Below are 22956 nucleotides of genomic sequence, written 5' to 3' on the forward strand. Positions count from 1 at the left end.
CTGTGTTTCCTGAGCAACTTTGGGGATCCTGGGTTCTGTGTCTCCTGTGGGACTTCTGTTCAACTTATTTAGTTGACATGGGCATGAGTTGGACTTAAAAAACCATAGCACCTAAGATTAAGAAAGCACCTTCTCTCTCTGGTTCTGACCAGTTTACCTGGACTACATGGACTATAGCATCACCTACTATGGAAAGTATTCAAGTGATATCACTGCTGATCTGTCAACTGCACCTTTCCATTTGCAAATGGATAACTTTGAGCTATAGACTGCAGACAACAACCCCTGATAAACCAACTCTTATAATATTGATGAATCTCGTTTATAACGGCTGTACTGTTGTGTCACTGTGGCACAGATGGAGATGTGACTCCTGTGAAGTGAATTGGACGAGTGGGACCACATCGAAGAAAGGATTAATTTCACTTTGTGTTTTAATCATGCTGTAGCGGTTCAATCTGTTGTAAACACCATATGTTTTCTATTTGTTAAATAAAATAAAGAAATAGGAGGGTGGGGGCCTTGGTGTTAATAAAGTTGAATAATTGGGTTTTTAATGAAATTAAAGAGAAGCAGGTTTTCATTTGTTCCTTTCTACACTCAAGACACTCACTCTAAAAAGATGTGTTTAAAATGTTTTAACGAAACTAAGGCTGTCAAAGTTAACGCAGTATTAACGCGTTATCACCAGAAAAAAAAAATTTCTTTTACTTTTTTTTCTTCTTTTTTTTACTTCACTCAGGTGTATTATTGATGCTCTCATTGATACTATGTTTGTTTCTGAAGTGTGTGTGTGTGTGTGAGATATATATATAGAGAGAGGGGGGTGAGAGAGATGAGGAAGGGGAAAGAGAGAAAGAGAGCTGGGAGAGTGTGTGTGTGAGTGAGAGAGAGAGGGGGGGGGTGTGATTACTCGGCCCTTGTGTGGGTGAATGTAACAAGTTCCTAACGTTTTCTTTCCCCTATTATTTCATGCACACTTTATTCATTGTTTTAAATTATTATTTTCTTTTAAGTTATTTTGTGCATCACTCTGTTTTGAATTTGATGCAAATTTGCAATGCATGAGGGTCATCCTTTTGTGTTAAATGGCTGCATAAAGCAAGCATTTGTTGACTCTCATGTTGATAAGAGTATTACAACTTGGAACTTGAAAAAGATCTGTTTAAGGTAGAACAAAAAAATGCAATTAATTTGCGATTAATCGCGAGTTAACTATGGACAATCATGCAATTAATCGAGTTAAATATTTTAATCGATTGACAGCACTAAACGAAACACATGCAGGTGTGTTGAACTTGGGTCAGGCAAGTCTAGCGGTTCACCCGATTACATTGAAACGCGTGTTGTGCCGGATTATGTTGGGGACACGATGGACACCAATACTGGAAATCGCGATCAGACAATTGGAATATTCTTTTTGGGATACCTCCTAGTAAAGGTAAGGACTATAATGACATCAATCCTACTTTGATCCAACCATGATTTCACATCGATCACAACAATCATATGTAACGTCAGGCATGCGTTGCTCATGGGACGACTGGTTGCACTATGTTTTAATGATGCCACATGCACGTGCGCTCCCGCATAAATGTTCCCTCGCATACACAGACTAAAGACAGTGCCTAATTGCCTCTACGAATGGAATGTAACACATTTCATTCAAAAGTTGTGTGAATGTATCTGAGAACGTATTGAACACACCTGACGACCGTCCGTATTGTTATGCAAAGTAGTACTTAGCGAGTTGGGGCATCAGTCGAGCAGCGCATTCCTGTGTGTATGCGCGTGCACATCCGTGCATGTGCGTGCGCACATCCGTGCGTGCGCGTGCTTCTGCTCACAGACTGGTTGCACGGTGTGCAACCCCATCCCATGAGCAACGCATGCCTGTGTAACGTACTCCAAAACATATGCCGTTGGTGACGATCAAAGCATAACCCCCCCCCCCCCCCCCTTCATGCATTCATGATGAAACATAATACCTATTATATACCTTTGAATTGGAAATAATAGCATGTCCAGGCGAGCAACGCTTTTAGCAAAATTCACGTATTGCTCCATAGCGCCATTTTCAGGAATTAGCCAGGATCACTCTGAAACTACAATATTCACCACGGTATAACACGCAAACGTATGAAAAAAAATATTATTTTTCACATGTTGAACGATGGATAGTTGATGTCAAATAAGCCATAGTATTGTCTCCATAGCTATAATATAGAATATAGATATAGCCCTGCAAACACTGCCACGCATCCCTATCTCTTAGAGCGGTGGCGCAGTAGAAACAAAGATGGCTAGACCCGGTGGCGAAAGAGTTAACAGGTGGGCCAAAAGTGGCCATTTTTATTTTCATTTTTGAGGACTGCATACTCTTTTTGCAACGCTTAGCTTTATAATTATAGCACATGCATGAGCCTGGTCTCTTTTGAAAGGTAACACTCTTGAAGTTACTAAAGCAAAAAAGGATAATCACTTTTAGTGCTAATGAAATAGAGTAACAGAGGTTTGAACTTGGACTTGTGTACTCACATTTCTCTTTAGTGGTTGCCAGATTCCTGTTTTTAAGTTCCAGCATAGAGGTATGAGCTGGAAAACACTGCGGTTCCATAGCCTTATGTAGTACAGGTCCACATTCTATAAAAATTCATTCAAAAATGAGTGCTTGAGAAAGGTTTTAGTAAACCGTGTACAAAAAGAAAGCGTAAACAAACAAACAAAATTGCTATCCACCTCTGTGCGTTCTGAAGCTTCAGTCACAACTCATTTTCACTCATCAACTTTCACCTACTTCCCCCACTCGCACCCCACCATGTGGGGAATCGTTGGAAGCGGACGCTCGTTGGCTACAACGCTCACCAATCATTTCTGCCATCAGCAGTGATTGGTCAGTTCTAGAGCGTCTAAAGTCAGATGTGGTCATTTGACACGCGGCCTGTAAATATATGCTCGCCTGACATATCATCATGTAACTCGAGAACCGAGGCACGCAATTGGTCGAGTGAGGTGGCGTTCGAAAGGCGGCAAATTCAACTTTCGAACAGTATATTACATGATCGGCTGAAAATGCAGCCCCGAGCCGGTAGACGCTCGCAAAGTGCCGTGAGTGCTCGCAACGTACGTGATGGCCCGTATACGGTACGGTGCACTTTATCCAGTTGTGTTATGACCATGTTTAAAAACAACACAATGTGTTGGAGAATGGAGTAGTCACCCATTGCCACGATGTGACTCCCAAACTTTAATATTTTGTGCTAAAAGCCTCTTTTTATACTTTCAATTCAGTTAAACTATTTTTATAGTTTAATGTTATCCAAATGACCCAGGAAATTGACCACCCTGCCATGGTGCTGTCTCTCGATGTGGAGAAGGCATTCGACCGAGTGGAATGGCCATACCTATTTTTAACACTTGTGGAATTTGGCCTAGGTAGCACCTTTATTGATTGGGTCAGGGTTCTCTACAACTCACGAATGGCAGCAATCCTGACTAACGGACTTAGGTCCAGCAATTTTCCCCTACAACGGGAAACAACAACAACAATTTCGTATCATCCAATTCAACCCTCCCCTGTCACGAACGCTGTTTCTTGCCTCCAAACCCAATTCTTCTATTCCTTGTCTGACCCGAATGATTTCCACATTGGAACCTTCTCGGGGTACAAAATCTATTTCACCAAATCCGAAGCAATGCTACTTGGGATGCTAAAATCCATCCCAATCCTGCACAAGCCCTTCTCATTTTGTTGGTCACCCTCCGGTTTTGTGTACGTAGGAGTGTTTATAACACCCACTTTTGATACATTATTCAAGGCTAACTTCCCCCCTCTTTTAGACACCATAAGGGCAGACTTAGTTAGATGGGCCCCCTTACCAATCTCCTGGCTAGGTATGATAGCTCTTGTTAAAATGAATGTACTCCCCAGACTGTTATATCCTCTTCAAATGATCCCTGTGCTGTTAACAAATAAGGTTATCAAGGTGCTAGTAGGCTGGCTAAGCGTGTTAATTTGGAATGGGAAGAAACCACGGCTGAAAATGGCCAAGTTACAGATCGATGGCGTTGATGGTGGTTTGGAGCTACCTAATATAAGGCATTATCAACTAGCAGCACACTTTAGAGTGCTTGTTGGCTGGCTTAAATTAGACCCACTTTCAATCTGGCTAGACATTGAATTTTCAATTTGTATTGCCTGGCTGGTTTGATAGCTCATATACCGCCACAAATGTGTTCCATACTGTATCAGTGTTATTTACAGTTGAATACACACACACACTGACAGTGTTAGTACATGGGTAATAAAGTAATGTGTTGCTAGTTCTGCCAGTCCATGTGCTCCAACATCTTGACTTTCCAACACAACACTGCCTCATGTCATCTATAGAAATGATCAGATGTGGTAATGGATCATGCAAATATTATGTCAGTTGTGGGCTGCATCACTAGTGGGGATGACAGAGCCTACATGGAACTGCTAGCAGAGTTTGTAGAGTGGAGTTAGTAGAACTGTTTACAGATTGATCAGTAAGACCAAGGAACAGTTAGTAAACGTCAGTAGGAAAAATTACTGATAATGTAACTTCTTTAAAGGCATAATTTGTAAGTGATATTTGTCTCAATTACATGCACATTGAATATTTCCTCATTATTTTATTGAAGCTCAAAAATGATTCCAGAGCCTATACAATTTATGAAATACAACATTGCTAAAAACTTTGGTGGTGAATAATTAGCTGTTTACATTATGCCTTTCTCTATTCTCTATTTTATACTGTAATTTACAGACCTTATTTTGCAATAATAGTGTGCATGTTCTGAGTAACATGGCCACAAGTATTTGTATGGGAACCGCTCCCGCCTACCTCCGGTCAATGGTCTCTAACTACACACCCTCAAGACCCCTACACTCTGCATCTTCTGGCCGCCTCAGACCTACTCCTATCCGAGCTCCAGGAGGGTCATCAAAGAGAAGCCGCCTATTCTCAGTCCTTGCCCCACAATGGTGGAACGAACTTCCCACCACAGTTAGGACAGCCGAAACCCGTCCAATCTTTCGCCGTCGACTAAAGACACACTTCTTCAACCATTATCTTGAAGACATTACCTGAGACAGTTAAGGAAGTTCAGAGTATCGGGGAAGATACTCCAGTCCTTCTACTCCGGAGCTGTAGAGAGCATCTTGACTGGAAACATCACTGCCTGGTATGGCAACAGCACGGCACAGGACAAGAAGGCCCTACAGAGAGTGGTGCGCTCTGCCGAGCGTACCACGGGTATTGCACTACCTCCCCTGCAGGTTCTATACAACAAGAGGTGCAAATCCAGAGCCTGCAGAATAATGAAAGACCCTCACCACCCCAATAACAGCCTGTTCCAGCTGCTGAGGTCAGGCAGACGCCTGCGAACACCAGCTACTAGGACAGAGAGGCTTCGGCTCAGCTTCTTCCCCCAGGCCATCAGAGCCTTGAACAATGAACACTGAGGGTCACAGAACACTGAACCCTACACACACAAGCACATATTAGCACACACACGACACACACGCTGTGCACGCTCGCACACTAGCAGCCACTTTAACATGAGAAAGCACTCACTCATGCTGCACACGCCCACACTTATGGCCACAAAGAAAGGTCATGTGGTGTATTTTCCCAAGCAAAATGTATAAATGTACAGGGCTGCCGTCCGCTACAGAGTCGTTGCTGAACATGGTAACAGTGCACCACACATTTCTGATTCAAGCGGTGTCTCCAACCCCCCCCTGGAGAGGAGGGGTGGAGGGGACACAGGTTGGATTAGCACAGAGTTGTAAAAAGACGATACTCAGGCAGTCTCTCTGCAATAGTAAACACAGCCTAGGCCGGGGGACAGAGTAACTTAGCATATCAAAGGTCCCAAGATCCTGCTGGCAAGTTAAAAATAGATTCTGAATAGATATGATGTTGATTTATAGCCGGCTATAGTGTAACAGTCTCAATAGAACAATCAGGAACAGGAAGGAACACCCGCCAGGCGGAGTGGAAATACCCCAAGATCACCACCTACCCCCCTCTCTCTATGGTGGGAGAGACAAACACCTCAAACAGACGGTGGCCAGGTGGCTTACAAACTAGTCTCACAAACACTTGGACCATAGGACTCTTATGCTAGAGATGTAGTTAAATTGTACATTGGATCTGGGAAACTGGACAAGAGCTAAACAGTGAAGCTTTTATATTTTACTAAGAAATATGGAAGCGTCTTTGTTCCTTTCTAAGCAAGACTCAGAAAATGACACACATTTACCCTCAAGGATAGTCTTGTTAATCTTAAACTATCAATAAAGAAACCCTTGTTTAGACACATTTCTGCCTAGCGGGCAAACTAAACTTCAGAAATATATAGTTTAACTATGAGCAAAAACAGAAGAATCTTCTAACAGCAATACACAGTCAGGCTATTAAAAGCCAACATATGCCTTATATGCTATGCCTTAATAAGGACATATCCTGGTAGATAAGCTACAAAGGCTGCTACCTAGTTTCACCCAATCAGAAGTGTAGGTGGGCTACAAACGGCCGCCACACTGGTCCTCCAATTGGAAGCTCTCTCTCTCATAAAAAGGTCCGCCCTTCCTGACGTAATGCTGGGGGAGGAGTTAGTCTTTAAAGTGAGCGGTTCAGAGACAGAGAGAAACACAACAAGAAACAACACGACCAGAAGCTTGCTTTTCCCCTACTGGACGGAAGGACGACGACGCGTTGAGACGAGCACCAGCGAACCAACAGACAACGAGGAGGAGCCGAGAGAGATTCTTTTAATTTAAGTGAATTTTAGTCTGAAACCCACGGTCGATGGCACAGTATCGGGCATGATTGGGTTTCATTGCATTGTTTTTCATTCAAATCTTTTGTTATTAATGTTGGGATTCCATTAAAACCGGATTCTTACAATAACTTCCTTTCTGACTCCTCTTTTCAAACCGCCGTCTTTTTGTCGTCGCTTTAAACCACTTAGCTGGTTTTTGAAAGTACATAGGGCTTTTAAGAGACACAATTCACAACGCAGAGTAGGTTTGTTCTGATCCATCAGAACAGAATATAGACCCTTTGTGACTTCAGTCACTTTAAAAATAGTATAGTAACAGTGTATTGCACTACCAAGGGACCTAGCATGTCCTTCATGCTCTGTAAATAACTATGTACAAATACCGTGATGTCCCACTATGTTACCTGTTTATTGCACAATGTTGTCTATTGGATTCTATTATATGTTGTACTACTGTATTGCACATCGTTGCGGGCAAGACCACCCGCATTTCATTGTATACTTGTATGCCGTGACAAATAAAACTCTTGACTTGACTTGACTTGATCTCAAATGAAAGAGAAAAAAAAACTCTCCCGAAGGCTAACCGGCACTGTCTGCTTCCATTCATTGTGCTAAGCTAGGTTAACGTGCAGCCAGATGGCTTTCTACTGAACGCACAGAGAGGAAACTAGTATCTATATATCTTCTTGTCTCTCTCTGGAGAAGACGGTAAGCTAATTTCCCAAAATGTTGGCGTGTGCCTTTAAGACCACTTTGTGTTAGTAGGCGATAAAACACAAAATGTAGGACTCTGAATTGAAAATAAACATAGTATTCGATGCTTCCGGTTTCCGCTCGGCTGCTTGATCTTTTCGAGCTCCGTGACCACTTCACATTAATATTTATAACAACATTAATTTCACATCATACGCTCACAGTACACATCGCAGTGATGACTAAACAAATACCGAACCAGACTGGAACATTAAATGAGGTGGACAGAGATTTTATTAGGACTAGACTAGAACTTGAAGCTAGCACGCTGAAGCTAACTAATAGATTGGACTCGCTCCAAGAAGAGCTAGCAAGCGTGTCCACGTGGCTCTCGGGAGTGGAAGAAGAGATGACCACGGTTAAGGCTAACGTTGAGTCCAACTCCACAGAGGTCTCGGCTATAGAAGACAAGATGCTTGTTTATGAACAAAAGGTGGCCGACCTAGAGGACCGGAATAGAAGGTGCAACATCAGAATCTACGGCTTACCCGAAAACATCGAGGATGATGCGCCGATTCATTACCTAGAACGGATGATTCCCCAGTGGTTTCCGTCCATCAACCTTCCTGAGATTGAGCGGGTGTACAGAATCTTCAGGAACGGTCCCCCGGAGAAGGGGCGAACGTCCACGCGCCTTCATATTCTGCTGCCTGCGGTTCACTGTATACACGCCAAGCTATTCTTCAAGAGGCCAGGAAACACCCTCCAACCGTGGGTAATCATACCCTCAGATTCGCCGCGGACTTCAGCAATTACACCGCCCGGCATCCCAGGGCCTTCTCTAAGGCTATGGGATACGCTCGTGAGAGGGGCATCGATGTTTTCCTACTCTATCCTGCAACTTTGAAAGTCAAGATGGGCCGCGGAGTTGTTTCCTGCAACCGCCTATTCACATCGCCGACCGAGGCGGAGAGCTTCCTTTGACGCGGCATGATGTCCCCCCCGGCCGAGGGGGGCGAGCCGGCCTCGGCGGAGCAGGCTACGGGCATCGGGGTATAACAGGCCCCGGAGCCTTGGTGTGCTAAGTACGAGGCGTTCTTATTTTCCGGCTCTCCAAGCTAACACTACCACTCGCCTACCGCAGCTTTTCGGACCAACAGAACGGTAACGCTCAAGGTTTATCTACGCTGTATTATCTCAGCAACGGGTATGCATATTGACTATTTTCAAGTGTAATTCAGACTACCTGTGTTTTTAACGTATCTGCTTTTTATCGTCTGCACATTGAACTCCGCATTGAACTTCGCATAGATTTTTTTTATGCATATTGCCTCTTTTCAAGTTGGTTACTGACAACATCAGACGGTTACTGCACGTGATTGATGCCAGCAAGGATGTCGCAGTTCCTACAGCTGTCATGTCCTTCGACGCAATGAAGACCTTTGACAGATTGGAGTGGTCTTATTTGTGGGCAGTTCTTAGAAGGATGGGGTTAGGTGAGGGTTTCATTCATATGATCAAAGTTCTCTACACAGGGCCTTCAGCCATGATCTTAACAGGGAAGTTCTGCTCGCCGCTCTTCTCTGTCTCGCGCTCTTCTAGACAGGGTTGTCCTCTTAGTCCCGGACTCTTCGCCTTATCCCTCGAACCTCTAGCTCAATTCATAAGACAATCCCAAATTATATCTCCTGTTTCAATTCAGGGCACACATCACCATATCAGCTTATACGCAGATGATGTACGCTTATTTATTCAGAATCCCACCATCTCTCTACCTCATCTTCTCAGGGTAATAGATGAGTTTGGCAGCCTATCCGGCTTTAAGATCAACTGGCCAAAATCTGCCTTCCTTCCACTTAATGAGCCTGCGAAGGCTACCATCCTCCCTGCAAACATACTTATGGTGGAGCACTCTCGGGATTGAAATATTCCCCACTATTAGCCAGACGGTAAGGTATAATTACTCCAGCTTGGGTGACAGGATTACGGATGACTTCAACAGATGGTCCAAATTAAAAAATCCATTACAAGCCTGTGCGTCAATAATTTAAATGAATATTTTACCCAGAATTAACTTTATCAGCTCCATGCTCCGTTGCCTCCTCCTGTTGGTTACTGGCAGAAATTGCACTCTGCCTCAAATAAATTCGTCTGGAACAACAAACGCCTGCGCTTAAAGAGATCCACTGCCCAGAGGAGTAAACTCGATGGGGGTTTAGCATTTCCAGATTTCAAATATTATTTTTCTTTGAGACCTCTGATCACTTGGTTTTACGCTCAAGCAGCCGTGTCCTGGCGTCCATTGGAAGAGAAGATAGTGTCCCCATATAGGCTTCAGGACATTTCAATTAAGCAATGCAATTTACGATTTGGCCCTCTTATCACAAATGTGATCCAGATTTGGCGGGACACCCAGAAAGTGGCACACGCATTCCCCTCTATTTAATAACAATTTACTCCTTATTGGACAACAACCTATTAGGTACCCTAGATGGGAAAAGAAAGGCATTCACACGTTGGGGGATATCTTCGATAACTCTGGTCTCCGCTCTTTCCAGGATCTATCCAACGGATATGATCTCCCCGGAACTTCCTTTTTCTTTTATTTACAAATAAGGGCAGCTCTGAAGGCTCATGGCGTTCCATGAGACGCCCCACTAGAACGTCACCGATTTCACAAATTATTTTATGACAAAGAGACATCGAGAGGCTTAGTTTCTGACTTTTATCGTCATTTACTTATGTCCTCGTATAAGGACCTCCCCCTGGATACGATTTGGAGAAAGGATGTCCCGGAGTTGGATGTAGATTTTGATTGGGATGCAGTCTGGGAGAATGTCCGGCTATCCTCACGCAACCCAGATCACCAACAGATTCATCAACATTTTGTTCACAGGACTTATCTGACCCTTAGACGATTGAATCTAATGGGTCTCAGACCTGACTCTCGATGTACCTTATGTTCAAACGGTGCCACAGGAACATTTATGCATATGTACTGGGAATGCCCTCCTGTTGGGCTCTTTTGGGAAAATGTTACCTCTCAGCTCTCAGATATTTTCTCTCTGACCATACCTGTTTCTCCTTCTGTATTGCTACTGAATGACGTTTCTCAATTAACGACCTTTACACATGTGAAAAGACTGATTCTAGCTGGCCTCACAGCAGCCAAAAAAGTTATTGCCTCACGATGGATACACCCAGACAAACTCTGCCCGAAAGTATGGATTCTTACTTATCTCGATGTGATCTACTTGGAGATATCCACGGCACGTGTTATAGGGGTAAATTAGTCTAATATTGCGATCTAGGTGGCTGCTGCTGCAAAGCTAAAGGATCGCATATAGCTGATTACTTAAGCATTACATCACGAGACAGAGTGGGTTATAGAAATTAGATCACGCCTATGGGTGGTTGTTAGACCCCCATAGGCGTGATCATCTAATTTCTATACACACTCTGTTGTGTGATGTAATGCTTTTATACAATGGCCTAATTCATCCAACCTTATTGCTATACAATAAACACACATTAATTGAAGATTTATTGACAAAACCATCCGCAGAAAAAGTAGTTCCAAAAAAATAATAAAAAGTTGCCTCCATGTGGAAGCAGCTCGGAGGTGCGCTGTTTCAAGGCAAGAATGCAGTGAGCGTGGGTTATTGGTTTGATTGATTGATTGATTGCAAATTGTATTAATGTCCGCCTTGTTTCAAACTGGTTAGGCTTAGGCCCTCTTTCGAAGTCGCCCTCTTTCGAAGTTGGTTATGCTTAGAGTTTGGAATCAGGGCTGGTGGTCTATCGCCCAGCACTACAGATAAACTCTAAGCATAACCGACTTCGAAAGAGGGCGACTTCGAAAGAGGGCCCAAACCTAACCAGATTGAATGTTCAATCAATCAATCAATCAATAAATTCAATTGATTAATTAATTAAGTGCCAAATGTATTAAAGGAGTTATTTCATTATTGGGAAATTATTACATTATTGGGTACTACAGGCCTACTTACAGATATTTTACAGATTATTTTCTTGCCCTGAGCAATCCTAGGTCAGTAGGCTACTCTTAGAAGTTTGATAAATACAGGCCCTGCTATCTTTTATAGATCTATTGATTGATTGATTGAAAAGTTTATTAACAGATTGCAGAATGGGTACAGTACAGTACAGCTCAATACATACAATTGTTAAGGGGATGCAGACCAGAGAAAGACTTTCGTCTTGTTTACATCAGGGTCCCCCATTTTCAATTAATCATAGATGAATGTAGGAACAGTGTCATGTTTCCATTGCAATTCAACCACACATACTTATGATTAGGCCGCTTTTTTATTTTTTTATTTTTACAATTATCGTAATATGTTCTGGAGGTGGGGTCTATGCGAAATAACGCATTTTGATTAGTCTGAACTAAACGTGACACACGCCCTCTCCATGTAAACAAACATACACTGCGCATGCGCGAGATGCTGAAATAATGGAGGACTATCTTTTTTCATCAGAGTGAACTCTCTTGGAAAACAACTCATCCACACTTTACAACATGTAAGTTTAGTCTGTTTGCAACTTAACTGCACGTTCCTTTGTAAAAAGCTATGAGTCTCAAATGATGATGTTGGCCTGTAGGAAGTAACGGTGGTGTTTACAGGACATGTTTGCTGCTCAGCTAACAGCTAGCTAAGCTAAAGCTACGAGAACAGCTGTCAGATCTGTGCATACTTAGCATTTGCTTTCAATTTGCATTACATTAAGTCAGTTGAGTCAGTAACGTCAGCTAGCGTTAGTTAGCCCACAACTAACTTAGCTAAAAAACAATGAATACAACCTCTGTTAGCAGCAAGCTAACTTAGCTAAAAACAAACTGAATACAACCTCTGTTAGCAGGAAAACTAAGCATTATATTATTGCATTAACGTCACCTTGCAATGCATAGTGACTTCGTTGAATACACCACGTCAAGTAGCTGTTTCATTAAATGACGAGACAATGGTGAACTTGATCAAAAAAATAGAGCTGAGGTAGTTAAACATCGACTATTCAGTCCACCTCAGTAATGCAGGGGAGTTGTACCTCTTTGGGACCCAAGGCACCAAATGTCAAACCAGAATTTCAAGGTACACCAACTTACAGTCATGGTAATCAATTATGCAGATTGTCTCAAATGGCATCATTATATTGCCATTAGAGAGACTTCCCTCACAAATGATTAAATATGACAGGCAGAAATTACTAGTCAAAAACTTGTAGGCCTATTTATATGAATCAAGAGCTTCAAGACACACGTGCATAGACATCTGATTAACAAGTGCAGATATCGTACAGTGTTTGTAATTATCTGCATTAAACAACTAGCATGTTCATATCACCAATGTCTGTAAAACGTATTATCCAGAGAACAGAGATAGAGAGAGCATGAGCTCTGTTTTTACAAAAATAGACTGGGCAATCAGACGCAGGGAACCCTAATCTGTCACTGCTTTGGGTAGAACTCTGTTTATAAAAATACTAGCTGATGCATTATCTGGCAATATCAGGTCAGAATTAGTGGACTGGCGAAACTGAACGTGAGAGAAGGAATTCCCTGAATCTGATGCACAGCTAAGGTTATATGTGGAAGGGTTCGTTTTACAAGAGTCTCTTCAGTTTACATTACCGAAGTGAGCTAACATAACTTTTCCTTGCAGATGTCACACTCTGGTTGAGGGCTATTGACATCTCCAGACAGTCCAAGTAACAATACACAACATCTGTTGTGAAGGATCAGATTAAACCGAATATATATATTTATTTATATATATATATTTAAATAGTGTTTGTATATCGTTTGATATCCCCTGTATATTCCTTGTACAATATGCACTGAATATCCCTTTAGTCTACTAAACAGCCCATAATAGTTTCATTCTACCATTGGACGAGAACCTGGCGCCAGGTTGCCATACCCCTAGGTTCAAGTTCAATCGTGCCGCCCAACATGTCGTGGCAAGCCCCGGTTCCGCGCAGGAATACGTCTGGCGAAATACGAATGGTACTATTTGTTCATAGCGCATATATATATGGCGCAAGTAAAGTAGAACTTTCTTTTAGTCCAGTTCTTTACCCTCCAACAGAGTGACAGACGCGAAGCCTCACCCACGACGCACGTGTGGTGTAGTAAGGCCTACTTGGCCTCAGAATAGGCATTGAGATCGTGTAGATTAATAGTTGAATAGTCATAGTTTGGCACTATACCGTCGAGTTGGACGTATTCTATTAAGCTAATAATAGTCTATTTATGTATGGTGCATCGTTCGGTTAGAGTTCTAAAGTTATCAGTACCCCCATCGTTCCTGACGTTATCTGGACGCTTAACCAGGCTGGGCAGACCCCTAGTGGTGCTTGCATCCGAGGAGCTCCGGGCCAGGGCGACTGGACCTGTATATTGGATTACTCTACCCGGACGACGGCGAGCCTTCCACGGCTTGGATTATGCTTTGGGTGCTTTGATTATTCCATGGATAACGGCCAACACTGCGGAGTGTTGGAACTACCCCCCGGAGAGGACTCCAGGTGAGACGGCGCTCTACACCAGTGAGGTCGCCTCACGTCTCTCCGTTGTGGACCGGCAGCTACCGTCCACCAGAGGGTCCAGCTGTATTCGTCTGCGGACCGAGGTTCTGTGGGCACCGTGTTCAAGACTTTGAATTCTCCCAAGAAACTGTCGGCCAGATGGGATACCGCCAGCGGCTTCTCTAACCCCCCCCCTCCTACTGTCTTACAACCAGCGGGACCCCCCCCCCCCCCCCTTAGTGTATCCAGCTATAATCATTTAAGTACCATCGCTATCGTTCCTAAATATCCAGGTTGTATACTTACTCCCTGCGTAACCAGAGATTGGACATTCAATGTTGATTTACCTACGAATACTCATTTGCCATACAAGTGCATATTTCAAATCATAAGTGTAAACAAGTGAACGTTGTATATACCTTTTGCTATATTAAATATTCGATTTGTACATTTGTGTGGATTCGTTTCATCAGGTGGGAAAGTGTTCATCATACTTATATCATGTACTGGATGGCCAGAAGTTAAAGTACAAGAGGTAGTGGTATTAAATACCATATCTAACAATACAGTCAGGGAATTGTACCCCTCAGTTACAATTGGTCCTTCGAGCCGGAGGGTAACTAGTGTAATATTAATATAGTGTTATTAATATTGAAATGGCCTATGATGAACACTCCACGAAACGGTCCTCCTAACCTAGAACGCCCGCGGCGCAGACGACAGACACCTCAGTACTTAGAGGCTTACACTGTCAGTCAACTACCTAGCCTTCGACAAACGGTAAACGCGGTAAAAGTAGAAAGTAAAATTATGTCTGACCTTAACGACCAGGTTTCCCCGACCACAGAGGCCCTAGTAGGTCCTAATGTAACTGACCAAGCTCACGGTGGGGACCAGGAGGGAGCGGACATGCCTTTACCCCCCGCCACTACCCAAGAAGTAGTCCCCGACCAGCCCCGGGAGGAAGACAACCCTACAGAGAGAGAACTCTGCACGGAAGAAGAGGAGGAGAGCGCCGAGGAAATAGAGCTCCAGGACTCTCCAACGAGTACCCCCAGGAGCGGCTCACGCAGGAGCGGCTCACCTCCACAACCGCCTTCCCCCAGCGAAGCGGAGAGGATGCTACAACAGGCGTTCCTCGTCAGCCTGACAGCCTCTACCGAACGCGATCGACTCCAAGCACAGGCGCTTAGCGAGCGCGAACAACTCCAAGCGCAACAACGGAGCGAAGAAGAGCGCACACGCCTGGAGATGAGACGCCTTCAGACAGAAGAGAATATGGCAAGAGACCGGGCCGACGCCCAGCGCGCCGCTGCCGGTGCCCAAAGAGAAGCAGATCTCACCAAGCGCGAAGTCGAGCGCGACAAGTTACAAGCGCAGCTAATGGAGCAGCTGATCCGCAAGGCAACACCCTCTCCCTCCGCCAGGGGTTCAAGGAACTCGTCGAGACAACAGTCAAGGGCAGCGTCTCCTCAACGAGCAAGCGACCCTGAACTTGACCAACAGACCGAGTCTAGACCCCCCGCAGACCCCCTTCCCAGACCGGTCCAAGCGAGACCCAGCTACAAGGAAGGAGCGGCATACACTGCGGAGAAGCTAAATAAACGATTACAGGATCTGGAAGATCTGATAGAGGAAGAAGAGGGAGAGGAGGAGAACCAAGCCCGACGACAGCACAGTACTCCACCGGACCAGGAGGTCCAGTACAGTCCAGGCTATACCCCCGCGGCGCTGCGCTACAGACCCCCGACTCTATTCGCGGGTGAGCACGACGCACAACCAGCCCCGAGGAATAGCACCTGGACCAGCGGGCCATGGTACCCTGTCAGTACCAGCCCACAGCGAGGCGCAAGAGGGGACTCGCCCAGGAGGTCTCTCCCCCAACGCTCGCCGATGTATCAGCCATCCACGGCGTCATACATTGCCACGCCGTCATTCCCAGACTTCGCCTATGAGAGTCGAGCACAGTACACGGAGCTCCGGATGTGCTTAGAGACAATGATGGTGGATGTCGCTGATGAACGCCGCAAGTATGCAATATTACTGAAGCACCTGAAAGTACCGCGAGCGCACAATATAGCGCTAGCCTATGCCACCTCTTCGACACCATACACAGCGGCCCTAGCGGCGCTGGACCAGAGATATGGACGTATATGGGATTACGTAATCCAAGAGATAAGGCATATTGATCGCCTACCCCCAGCCACAGACAATCGCTCACTAGACGACCTGTCAATCAAAGTGCAGTCCCTGGTAGGGATGCTGGGAGCGCAACGGGAAAAGGGCATGCATGAGCTATACGCCAACTCTAACGTCGAGAGGATTTTGGAGAAGCTGCCACCCGCAAGACAGGAGCGTTTTAGGCGGCAGAGAGACTACCGGGATCCCAACGGCCCCGAGCCATCCCTCCTTGATCTAGCCGACTTCCTGGCGAGAGAAGTCAGCAGCTTACGACTGGATACATTCGGGCGGAGCACGCCAAGCTCAAGAGAGGGACCCAGGAGAATAAATTATGGAAGAAGATCGGTGACTGTCATGCACCAATCAGAGTCAGTACCGAGCAGTAAGAGTCACAGCACCCCCTCGAAAAAAGAGAAGTGGAAGATAGCGTGTCCCTACTGTGAGAAAGAACACTGGCTGTCACAATGTGACCTATTCACAAAGATGAATGCAGAAGAAGTGAGTCAATGGATAAAGTCCAACAGGCGCTGTTACCGATGTGCGCGGCCACACATGGCAGCCGAATGCCGCCTAAAGAAAAGGTGCAGTCGGTGCGATGGAGCCCATCTAGATATACTACACGACGGTAACAGAAGACAGCCTCCACCTGCACCATCGCGCGGCACCAAGGCAAGTGTCATGTACATTGACCCCGCCAGCAGCAGCGGCGCCCAAGTGCTCTTAAAGGTAGTCCGTGTGACATTGAGCTACCAAGATAAAGTCATGGACACTTACGCCGTCCTTGATGACGGGTCAGAGAAGACCCTTCTGCTCGCGTCCGCTGCGGCCCAGCTGGGACTGCGGGGGAGCAAGAACGAAATGACGATTCGGACAATAAGAAGAGATTTAAAGACGATAAAGGGCGAGAATGTCTCCTTCACTATCGCAGCAAACGGGCAGCCAGAGCGACGGTACAAGATTACAAATGCTTTCACCAGCCAAGAAATAGGACTATCGCAGTACACCTACCCTGTCGCCAAGTTGATGGATAAATATGTGCACCTGCGCCAATTACCTATCCCGCTCATAGACGGCGCTACCCCGACCCTGCTGATAGGCTCCGACCATGCAGAACTCATAGTCCCGATTGACCGGGTCCATACAGGACCCCGAGGCTGTCCTGCAGCAGTCGAGACCCGCCTAGGGTGGACCCTACAAGGCCCCCTCGCTAAATCTCTCAACCGAACAGCAGCCACTAGCTGCCTCCACTCCAGAACGACAGAAGAAGACACCACTCTCCTGCAGCATGTCGAGAGGCTATGGACACTAGAGACAATGCCCTTTAAGAACGAAAAGAAAGATATTCGTTCTAAAGAAGACATTTACGCCATCAACCTACTCGAGCAGGGGACAAAGAGAGTCACAGTCGGCGGAGTGATGAGATACGCAACTCCACTCCTGAGGCGAGAGGGAATGCCCACCTTTCACGCAAAGAAAGACGCCACGGAGCGCTATCTATTGAACACGGAGCGGCGCCTAGCCAAAGACCCCGCTCAAGAGAGTGTGTACCGCGCTGAGATTGAGAAGCTAATCACAGCGGGACACGTAACAAAGATTGACATTAAAGAGGCCGATCAGACGACCGAATCATGGTACGTGCCGCATCACAAGGTCCATCACAACGGCAAGGATCGCATTGTGTTTAACTGCAGCTACCAGATCGGATCCCAAAATCTGAATAAAGAGCTCTTGCCCGGCCCCACACTCGGCCCCTCCCTACTAGGCGTGCTACTGCGCTTCCGCCAGGACAAGGTGGCTCAGCGGGGATATCAAAGGGATGTTCCTGCAGGTGAGACTAGTAGAGGAGGACAAGCCCCTGCTGCGGTTCCTATGGAGAGAGAGGATCGGAGATGAGAACCCAGCCATCTACCAGTGGGAAGTACTCCCCTTCGGAACCACATGCAGCCCGTGCTGTGCTACATTTGTTTGTTGCCAGTTTTTTAAATATTTTTTCTTGATGTGGACTGCCCCCCTTTTTGTTAGTTAGTATACTAAGGGTGGCCTCTGTGCAAGAAATATGTCCATTCTGGCATCACAAAATAGATGGAGTAATTTGTATAATTTTGCTAGCAGCTTGTTATGTGAGCCCTGACGTTTGACTTGTAGCTAAATAATTATTCCCCACCTTGTTACCAAAATACGAGAATAGGGGCGACACGATTTCCACTCCTCCCGGGCAGTGTGTCGATGTGTCCTTGAGCAAGACACTTAACCCCTAATTGCTCCCGATGTGCAGGTCGGCACCTTGCATGGTTGCCTCTGCCATCGATGTGTGCGTGAATGGGTGAGTGTGAGGAACAAAATTGTAAAGCGCTTTGGATAAAAGCGCTATATAAATGCACCATTCACCATTCACAAGAATGTTGTGGATGGACGACACATTAGGTAAATACAAATAAATTACAACTAGTTGTGAATTTTGAGTGCTTACACAAATATTTACGTTTAATTAAAATGTATGTCATTTAGAAATGACTTTATGAAGCCTTTATAAAAAGTAAATTGGTCCTAGAATTCCACAGCGCACTTGATCTCGCTTCAAGGCACAACCGTGTTGAAAACCACTGGCCTGAATCAAGAGGAGGGAAACAAGTTTAAAGAAGCTTTTTAAGCCTCGAGATGATTGAGGTATTGATTGTGCAAACGGTTGTGCAACCCCGATATCAGGAAGGTGCTCAGAAGGTGCTTTGTACACTTGGTGTGGATGTAGTGTTGAACAGACACACAAACAGACACAGTGTTGAACAGACACACAAACAGACACAGTGTTGAACAGACAGTGTTGAACAGACACACAAACAGACACAGTGTTGAACAGACACTGTTGAACAGACACACAAACAGACACAGTGTTGAACAGACAGTGTTGAACAGACAGTGTTGAACAGACAGTGTTGAACAGACAGTGTTGAACAGACACTGTTGAACAGACACATGAACAGACAGTGTTGAACAGACACTGTTGAACAGACACACAAACAGACACAGTGTTGAACAGACACACGAACAGGCACAGTGTTGAACAGACACACAAACAGACACAGTGTTGAACAGACACTGTTGAACAGACACATGAACAGACACTGTTGAACAGACACTGTTGAACAGACACACAAACGGACACAGTGTTGAACAGACACACGAACAGGCACAGTGTTGAACAGACACACAAACAGACACAGTGTTGAACAGACACTGTTGAACAGACACAGTGTTGAACAGACACACAAACAGACAGTGTTGAACAGACAGTGTTGAACAGACACTGTTGAACAGACACACAAACAGACACAGTGTTGAACAGACACACAAACAGACACAGTGTTGAACAGACACATGAACAGACAGTGTTGAACAGACACAGTGTTGAACAGACACACAAACAGACAGTGTTGAACAGACACACAAACAGACAGTGTTGAACAGACACATGAACAGACAGTGTTGAACAGACACATGAACAGACACAGTGTTGAACAGACACAGTGTTGAACAGACACACAAACAGACAGTGTTGAACAGACACTGTTGAACAGACACACAAACAGACACAGTGTTGAACAGACGCATGATCATGATCAAACATTGCATCTTCCCTCTGAATAGAGTCTGCAGGTCAACGGCAGGGTCCCAGCATGTCGTCGACGGAACCAGCTCCCCAGCCTCCTGGCTCCAGGATCATGACCTTTACCCCATCCAAGGAGGAATTCAAAGACTTCAGTCGCTACATCGCCCATATGGAGTCCCGGGGAGCACACAAGGCTGGAATGGCAAAGGTGAGTTTGTTTGTATTTTAGTAGGTCCTTTGCACAGTCTCATCAATGGCAGGTGTGTAGGAGAAGACGTATACTGGTCCACTGTTAATATATATGTATGTACAGGCTCTACCTTGTCACCAGATAGGCCTGTTCAACTGTCAATCTATACGTACCTCTACCATGTAGAGTCAGAATTTCGAGGGATTGCCCCCTCATATAGTCGATTCATCTTATTAGTTGAATTGTGTTTTTTTTCGTGCTGAATTAATAATTCCATTGATTGCTTGACTATTAGTCGACTAAGAATGTCTTAGTACATAGTAGTAATAATAGTAGTACATAGTATAGTACAATAGTATAACAGTACAGAGAGGAGGATGAGGAGAAAGCTGGAAAACCCCTCCCACACCCTAGGAGGAGCTAGCCAAGATGAGGAGCATGTTCAGCCATATACCCAGGCATTAAAGCGTTCCGTCTTGAGACGGATTTCCGTCTATTTGATTATATTTATATAATATTTTAATTGATATTATTATTATTATTATTATTATTATTATTATTATTATTATTATTATTATTATTATTATTATTATTATTATTATTATTATTATTATTATTATTATTATTATTATAAATTTTTTTTATTAAATTTTTTTTAAACAAACACATAAACAAACATGACAACACACGATTAGATATACAAGCATTGTAAAACAGTGTACATCAGTTAACTCATCGTTTTGATAAATGTCTTATACAAGATATACCCCTAATACTTGCTATCTATTCCCCTACACACATATGCTCTTGCTCGCACCCCCCGCCCTGGACCCCCCCATGGATAATCCGTCCATTATCCTTCGCTCCTAACCAGACACTACCATTAAATGCTAGCTTTTATTCTCTCCACCACTTCTAACCACATTGTCAATTTGGATTCATTGAGACCCAAAATTCTTGCTGTAGATATTTCTAGATAAATCACATCGAGATATGTAAGAATCCAGACCTTTCGGCAAATTTTTTCCGGTTGAAACCATTGTGATGCTATCAGTTTTTTAGCCACTGTAATACCAGATAAAACCAATCTCTTTTGTTGTATAGGTACTGCATATTCAAAAACATCATTCAGCAGTAATATAGAGGGGTGTACAGGTATATTCAGAATTAAGAGATTTGATAATTACTGGGTCACTTCTTCCCAGAATATCTTAACTGGTGGGCAGTCCCAATACATGTGCATAAATGTCCCCTCGTCCCCATTTGTACATAAGGAGCATTTTTATTTTTTATTTTTTTACTTTTATTTTTTTTATATAAAGTTTGCCAATAGGGATGTTTCAGTAGTATTGGCACTGGTAGTAGTCATAATAGTAATCCAGTCTATTTTTTTTTCTTCTAAAAAATAAACTAGTTCAACACAGGCAACCACTTTTGCTTAATTTCTTTGATGGCTCAAATGTATGCTCTAGTGTCTAGTCGATTTTGTGTTTTGAGCACAAAGATCATCATAGATCTAGCCTCTTAATTTTGCTCTCAAAGTGCACCAGATTGATGCATTTAACTTTAAAACACTGAGGATTCAAATATTTTTACCACTGTGGGTAGGGCGTAGGGATGGGTACCTTTCACATTTGAACCGATACCGGTACCGGTACCTGTGAATCGATACCGGTACCCAACGGTACCTTTTTTCGGTACTTTAGTCTCAAGAAATTTTATTTACCTACCTCAGTCATAAAAAAAAAATCCAAACTTCAAATAACTACAATTTCGACAGTTTTCGGCTTGTCATTGCTCCGACTGCTTTGTTGTTGAATCAAGTCAAATCCTAGGTAAGCATATATTGTGCGTGTGAACGTTGACATGAAAAAAAAAAAAGTAAAAAAAAAAAAAAAAAAGTAAAGTAAATTTTATTTTTTAATAATTAATAATTTTTTTTTCGGTTTCTCACTTGATTCGATACTTGGTAGTACCGACGTGTTTCGGTTCGGTACCTCAAAAGTACCGAATTCGGTACCCATCCCTAGTAGGGCGTTCCACATTGTTGTGGCATAACATGTTTAGTCCCTTGTTTGTATGATAACAAGCCTTTTAGTTCATGGTTCAAAGTAATGGGACAAGGGTGCTAGCTCGCCATCAATCAGAAGCTGGCCACAAGACTTGCATTCACGCTCTCCAGCACACAGCCTCCTTGCCTGGCACAACAACCACAACAGTAGGGTCTAGAGTCACAGTCAGGACAGTAGGCTCTACAAGTAGGCTCCCTTAAAACGCTAACGCTATTAAAAAAAATACAGTGGAGGTTAAAATAAGAATAGACTTGGCCTGAAAAAAGTTCAGTCAGGAGATTTTTTTTGCTTTAATCCCTGTATACCTGTATCTCCCCCTGTCGGGGGATTAATAAAGGAACACTTGACACAACCTGGCTCTGGATTGTAACAAAGAAAGACCAAACAATTATAACATTTTTGTTTAAAGTAAATAATTAAACAAAAAACTAATTACATTGTGGGATGTGTGAGATTAGCAGATCAGTTGTATACAGCATGTGTGGATGAGTGTACATTAAGTCAAGGGTGTTGTAGAGTGGTATAGAGTGGTGTGTTATATACTGGTGTTATGGAGTGGTGTTATGGAGTGGTGTTGTAGAGTGGTGTGTTATATACTGGTGTTGTAGAGTGGTGTTATGGAGTGGTGTTGTAGAGTGGTGTGTTATATACTGGTGTTATGGAGTGGTGTTATGGAGTGGTGTTGTAGAGTGGTGTGTTATATACTGGTGTTGTAGAGTGGTGTTATGGAGTGGTGTTGTAGAGTGGTGTGTTATATACTGGTGTTGTAGAGTGGTGTTATGGAGTGGTGTTGTAGAGTGGTGTGTTATATACTGGTGTTGTAGAGTGGTGTTATGGAGTGGTGTTGT

The 22956-nt window shown here is 44.1% G+C and overlaps 1 protein-coding gene across 1 annotated transcript in view; it reads left to right on the forward strand.

Annotated features, from left to right (window-relative positions):
* Nucleotides 1-11955: 11955 nt before the first annotated feature.
* kdm4aa (lysine (K)-specific demethylase 4A-a) overlaps nt 11956-22956 on the forward strand; it is a 74645-nt gene continuing 63644 nt past the window's right edge. Inside the window, exons 1-2 of the mRNA XM_084307968.1 lie at nt 11956-12054; nt 19885-20054. Of these exons, the coding sequence (XP_084164094.1) occupies nt 19914-20054 (141 nt within the window). The 5' untranslated portion in view covers nt 11956-12054; nt 19885-19913. The remainder of the gene's footprint in view (nt 12055-19884; nt 20055-22956) is intronic.

This window comes from Notolepis coatsorum (assembly GCF_963971535.1).
Source record: "Notolepis coatsorum genome assembly, chromosome: 2".
NCBI lineage: Eukaryota > Metazoa > Chordata > Actinopteri > Aulopiformes > Paralepididae > Notolepis > Notolepis coatsorum.